The 6,618-nt window shown below is 46.1% G+C and overlaps 1 protein-coding gene across 6 annotated transcripts in view; it reads right to left on the reverse strand.

Annotated features, from left to right (window-relative positions):
* ERN1 (endoplasmic reticulum to nucleus signaling 1) overlaps positions 1-6,338 on the reverse strand; it is a 91,228-nt gene extending 84,890 nt beyond the window's left edge. For 4 of the 6 annotated variants that reach the window (XM_074020103.1, XM_005584697.4, XM_074020105.1 and 1 more), the window contains exon 1: positions 6,167-6,338. In XM_074020103.1, the coding sequence (XP_073876204.1) occupies positions 6,167-6,223 (57 nt within the window). In that variant the 5' untranslated portion in view covers positions 6,224-6,338. The other 2 variants (XM_065531854.2, XM_065531853.2) reach the window with 1 other exon arrangement.
* Positions 6,339-6,618: the final 280 nt, after the last annotated feature.

A 6,618-nucleotide genomic window follows, 5' to 3' on the forward strand; every position in this document is an offset into this window, starting at 1 on the left:
ACATTGTAACCCTCCCACATTGCAGGTGGGAATATGAAACAGTGCAGCTGCCTTGGAAAACAGGCAGTTCCTTGAAAGGTTAAACACAAAGTTACCATATGACCCAGCAATCTCATTCCTAGATACATGCCCAAGAAGAGTTAAAATAAATGCCCACTCAAAAATTTGTACATGAATGTTCATGGCAGAATTATTAATGGTCCCAAAGCAGAAACAATCTAAATGTCCCTCAATGGATGGATGATATGGTTTGGCTCTGTGTCCCCACCCAAATCTCATTTTGTAACTCCCATTATTCCCATGTGCTGTTGGAGGCAGCCAGTGTGAGATAACTGAATCATGGGGGTGGGTCTTTCCCGTGCTGTTCTTGTGATAGTGAATAAGTCTCGCGAGATTTGATGGTATTAAAAATGGGAGGCTCGGCCGGGCGCGGTGGCTCAAGCCTGTAATCCCAGCACTTTGGGAGGCCGAGACGGGCGGATCACGAGGTCAGGAGATCGAGACCATCCTGGCTAACACAGTGAAACCCCATCTCTACTAAAAAAATACAAAAAACTAGCTGGGCGAGGTGACGGGCGCCTGTAGTCCCAGCTACTTGGGAGGCTGAGGCAGGAGAATGGCGTAAACCCGGTAGGCGGAGCTTGCAGTGAGCTGAGATCCGGCCACTGTACTCCAGCCCGGGCGACAGAGCGAGACTCCGTCTCAAAAAAATAAAAATGGGAGGCTCCCTGCACAAGCTCTCTCTTTGCCTGCTGCCATCAATGTCAGTTAAGATGTGACTTGCTCCTCCTTACCTTCTTTCATGATTGTGAGGCCTCCCCAGCCACGTGGGACTGTAAGTCCATTAAACCTATTTCTTTTGTCAATTGCCCAGTCTTGGGTATGTCTTTATCAGCAGCATGAAAATGGACTAATACAATGGATAAATAAAATGTGGTATATTCATATAATGGAATATTATTCAGCAATAAAAAGGAACAAAGTACTGACACATGCTACTATACAACATGGATGAACCTTGAGAACATGATGGTAAGTTAAAGAGGCCAGTTACAAAAGACCACATAATGTATGATTCCATTTATATATTATATAAAGATGTCCAGAATAGGCAAATTTATAGACAGAAAGTAGATTTGTGGTTGCCAAGGACTAGGAGGTTTGGGGGGAAATGGTGTGTAACAGCTAATAGGTATGAAATTTATTTCTGGGATGATGAAAATGTTCTAAAATGGACTGTGGTGATGACTGCAGAATTCTGGGAATATACTAAAACCCACTGAATTGTACACTTTAAATGAGTGAATTGTGATGATAGGTGAATTATATCTCAATAAAATTGTTAAAAATCTACATAGACATAATATTTGGAAAATAAGATAATAGAAGGCTTGTTTTTTATTTTTTAATTTAGGCTTATCTATCCTTTCTAAGTTTTCTACAATGAATATGATTACTTTGAGACAATGCCTCAAAAAAAAAAAAAAAAAAAAACAACTCAACCCTGTTATCATACAGAAAGCACCAAACTCAAAATAATTGAAAAAATGAAAAAATGAAAATACCCCTTTCCTTATGATCCCTATGGCCACAGCAAGATGACTGGCAGGCAAAGCTCGGCTTATTACCGCATCAACCCTGATCAGTTACAACCCCAGTCCCCAACCCATGGCTGAGCACAGAAGCTCAAGGTTTTTTTTTCTTTTTGAGACAGAGTCTTGCTCTGTTGCCCAGGCTGCAGTGCAGTGGTGCGATCTCAGCTCACTACAACCTCTACCTCCCAGGTTCAAGCAATTCTCCTGCCTCGGCCTCCTGAGTAGCTGGGATTACAGGTGCATGCCACCGTGCCCAGCTAATTTTTGTATTTTTAGTAGAGATGGAGTTTTGCCATGTTGGCCAGGCTGGTCTCCAACGCCTGACCTCAAATGATTCGCCAGCCTTGGCCTCCTAAAGTGCCGGGATTACAGGTGCAAGCCACCACGCCCGGCTGAGAAGCTCAATGTTTTTCACATGGATGATGGTTTACTGAGGTGCTACTAAAATGATAAATGTGATGGTGTACTCAGAACATTTCCTATCGGGTTAGAGAAGACGTTCTGTGGGGAAAAAGTGAACAAAAATAGATCACATCATATTTGTATACTGTTGTATTTGCTGTATGTTTGTACATGAGCAAAGATCATAAGATAGTGATATAGAGACTGTCTAAAACCAGCTGTGTTGCTCTAAGGCAGGGAAGTTTGAAACCAAACATGGGATATAGGTAAAGATAGACGGAAAAAAAAAAAACCTGCTTCTGGGAAATATTTCCAACCAGTATGTTTATTATTCACAAACTGTGATTCACCAGTCCTATTTTTTAAGCCAGCATCACACTCTAATCATATTCCTAGGTTACAAGCCCAGAGTTTGTGCATAATAAAAACTGAATCCATTAAGATGGTACATTAGGCTTTTCTCCCCTATGTCATCTCTTTAGGGAGAACATTTGATTATAAAACCTACATATTACTTTGGATCCCGAAACCAAAGAGGTTTCCTATGAAAATGAAACAGTTATCCAAGGATTCTTTCACCTGAAAAATGGAGTCCAAATCTGGGGCAGGCAAAAAATGAAACCCTCAGACCCATGCAAGTGACACTATTCCATCCAGACACGAAGAAATTTTTATGTGGTTCACTGGATTTATGCTCGGAAACATGGTCTATTGTTGAACTCTCTCTCAGATACATTTTTCTCCCATGCTCTGAGAAGCTACAATACTGCAGAAGGCTGAGTAGGCAGGCAAGTTAATGAAACAATACACATGTGCACAACTACAGCTTAATTTCATGATCAGCAGCCCTGATAACAAACTCAATGAAACATTCTACTTGTGGCCTCAGTATAAACACTTGATATCGCCTATTAGGATAATGAATGCAGGTGATCACTGTCAGAATAAATGATAAGCAAAGACATTGCTAGTTAAGACTCATCTATCAGATTACAGTGTTTCTGTACACATATGATCCTCAGTTCTCGGTGACTTTTTAAAAACCTCCCTCTAAAACCAAAATATTGGCTAAATGAAAGAAATTTGATATATTATAGCTTTTTATAAAAAGGTACTTTGCCTCACATTGTACTGATCTCTTTGATAACTGAGAGATGTGGCACCTAAACACCATAAAATGAGGACTGCTGACAGTGATGATGTAACACTAACCAACTCTAGGAGCAGATATAGGTCTAGGAAGAAAGGAGAAACTCACTGACTAAATAAGCACATTCTGGATTAACAAAAGACAGCCTCAAGTGCTTAATAATGCCAATGTTATTGCGTTTTGGATCTGGTAGCCTAAAGTCTCAACTCATAATGAGTCAATGTCTGGCTCAAATAGACACACACTGAAAGAAAATCACAGTATTGCCTCCAATGCAACAGTTACTCCATCAATCAAAAAGAAACATCAAAAACTATTTCTTGCAGAGGCATAGTATAACATTCGAAAAATGATGACGTACAGTAAAAAGCATCTTTGGAGGGTAAAGAGAATTTACATTTATTATCTATTAAGCACGTGTGAAGGTGGTGCCTTCTTTACATGTTAGCTGTCCCAATTTCACCTATCAGGAAGGAGTCTCTAAGAAGTAAAATCACGGCCGGGCGCGGTGGCTCACGCCTGTAATCCCGGCACTTTGGAAGGCCAAGGTGGGTGGATCACTTGAGGTCAGGAGTTCGAGACCAGCCTGGCCAACAGGGTGAAACCGCGTCTCTACTAAAAATACAAAAATTAGCTGGGTGCGGTGGCAGGCACCTGTAATCTCAGCTACTTGGGAGGCTGAGGCAGGAGAATCACTTGAACCCAGGAGGCGGAGGTTGCAGTGAGCCGAGACCATACCATTGCACTCCAGCCTGGGCAACAAGAGCGAAGAAACTCCATATCAAAAAAGAAAGAAAAAGAAGACGTAGTAGTAAAAGAATATGCCTAGGGCACAGCTAGCAAGTGACCAGTTAGAACTCAGGTTTGTCTGATTTTATACCCACTGCATTCTGCACATCACTGTTGCCTGGTTTAACTGTAAACTTTGCTACGAGTTTCATTCACAATTTTAAAATAAGAATTCTTACTATGTTTGGGGATGAAAACTCTCGGGAGAAAATTCTAGGAGTGAAATTCTGACCTTTTTTTTTTTTTTTTTTTGAGACAGTCTTGCTCTGTCTCCCAGGCTGGAGCACGGTGGCTCGATCTCTGCAACCTCCATCTCCCGGGTGCGGGTGCTTCTCCTACCTTAGCCTCCCCAGTAGTTGGGATTACTGGCCTGTGCTACCCACGCATTAGCCTAATTTTCATTTTACTTATTTATTTATTTTGTATTTTTAGTAGAGACAAGGTTTCACCATGCTGGCCAGGCTGGTCTCGAACTCCTGACCTCAAGTGAATCACCCACCTCAGCCTTCCAAAGTGCTGGGATTACAGGCGTGAGCCAACGCGCCTGGCCTGAACTTTCACCTAAATAGTAGTTACACTAAACTATAACCTTTTCATAAGGGTCTAGAATATTTTATCATGAACTCTGAGAAGTTTGGATTTCTAAATACAAATTGGAAATATTTACACGAACTGAAACTATAGTTCCAACTAAAGCTAAATCGTTATTTTTGGCTCTTTAGCCTAAGTTATTCAATAACCAAACACTAGAATCCAGTGAAAAGGTAGCAAAAGGAAAGATGTGGCAAAGGAAACCATATACACTTATCCCTTGACGATATGAAATGATCGAATTCCATGTCTAACATTTGGTCATTCTACTTACACCCTCATTTGTGAACAGATGCCAGGCAGTAGTTACCAATCCAAAGTGAGATGCTCAGGTTCAAAACCTGACCTTAGTTGTAGAAGTGGGGTTTTTATTTTAAAGAAAAACTTAACTTCCACAAGTTCTATTATAAAGAAAGTGTCTACAAATTTTCCTTTATTAAAAAAAAACAAAAACAAAAACCCCAATTTGAAAAAGGTGACCTTATTTATTTACTTCGTCTGTTTCCAAATTCTTGTTACTCCAAGAGTACAGACAGTTATTTACCTAAAATGCAAAACCTCCAGAGTTCACGCGGTGGCTGGCACGCAGGCACACACATGTCAGTGTTCTACTGGAACACTTGGTACATGATATCCCTATTAAAGAGTACACAGTACGTTTAAAGAGGTCATTAAACAGAACACGGACACATTTGCCACGCTCACATCCTGAACAATACATTTTGTGAAAAACACTCGCTAATTTAGGTTCTTCCAACCAGAAAAAAAAAAAAAAGCCAAGTCTCCCACAAAATGTCTCCAAATCCACAGCTGAGTGAAGGTCATAAATAGTTAAATGAATGTAAACCAGGCCCTATCATTCGTCTCCTCCAGAAAAAAGATGAAAAGACATTTCTGATGACCCCAGGTGCTCTCCCACGAGGAGACAGTCTTTCATTTGAGCTTCTGAAGCAGCCTCACCTCGAACCCATGCGGGATCTTCCAAGAGTGCACTTCCCACAGCTCCACTTGCTCAAGGAAGTCTCGGTGCACAGAAGGAAGCCTGGAGCCTCCCAGTACCAAGAAACCGGCAGGGCAAGTGGCAGAAGCCAGCTCTGGGGTGAGAGTCCTTACTCCCTGTTGCATTCGTTTCCCAAAGTTTTCGAATTTTTAAAAAGTTCAAACACAGATTCGAAGCGCAGGACAGACCCTTCCCCTGGATCCCAGCGCCCTTTCGGCTCCTCCCGCGGCCCCCGCCAGGCAGCGCCGGCGCCCACCCGCGAGAAGGAGGGTCCCGCAGGTGGGCTGCCTCCCCAGGCCGGGGCCCTCTGGGACCCCCAGGTGCCGTCCAGGGCGCCACGAAGTTGCGCCCGAGCCTGCGGGGTCCGGGGAGCCGCTGCCCGTGACAGCCGCGCTGGCTTGGGAGGCTCTTCGGGCGGCCGACACCTCGGTGGGGCCGCGACTCCAGTCAGGGAAGCTCTCCCGGCCCGGCGCCGCCTCCTACTCCCGGCCCGAGCCTCCCTCCGCGGGGCGCACGGGGCCTCTGGCCGCCGCCACGCTCCCAGCTCGGACTCCAGCCCCGACGGCCGGCGCGACGCTGCCCCGGCCCCGACCCGGCCGTCGCGAGCTGTCCTCCACCCCACGCTCCCGGGTCACTCACCCCGAGGCCGGGCAGCAGCAGCGTCAGCAGCAGCAGCAGCAGCCGCCGGGCCGGCATGGCGAGGACTCGGCCCTGACTCCGGGGGCGGTACGGACAGAGGACGGGGCGGGGGCGCCGCGACGACAGCGAGGCGGCGACCTAGCCTCAGCGGACGCAGAGCTGACTAGGCGACGGCGGCACCCCCATTCCCGGCCCTATAAGCGCCGGGTGCCTCGGCTTCTTCCGGTCGGGGCGGGGTTGGGGGCGGGGACGGGGCGGGGCCAACCCAGGGGCGTGATTGGGGCGGAGATGGGGGCGGGGATGAGGGCGGGCCGAGGGCGTGTCCCGGCAGGGGGTGTGGGAGGGGCTGGCTCGGGGCGGGGCCGAAGGCGGTGCTGGCATATGGCTGGCTTTGCTCCTGAGGAGGCGGCGGCGGCTATGAAGGACCAGGCCTCGGCATCCAGCGTCTGGGG

Source organism: Macaca fascicularis, chromosome 16, assembly GCF_037993035.2.
Source record: "Macaca fascicularis isolate 582-1 chromosome 16, T2T-MFA8v1.1".
Lineage (NCBI taxonomy): Eukaryota > Metazoa > Chordata > Mammalia > Primates > Cercopithecidae > Macaca > Macaca fascicularis.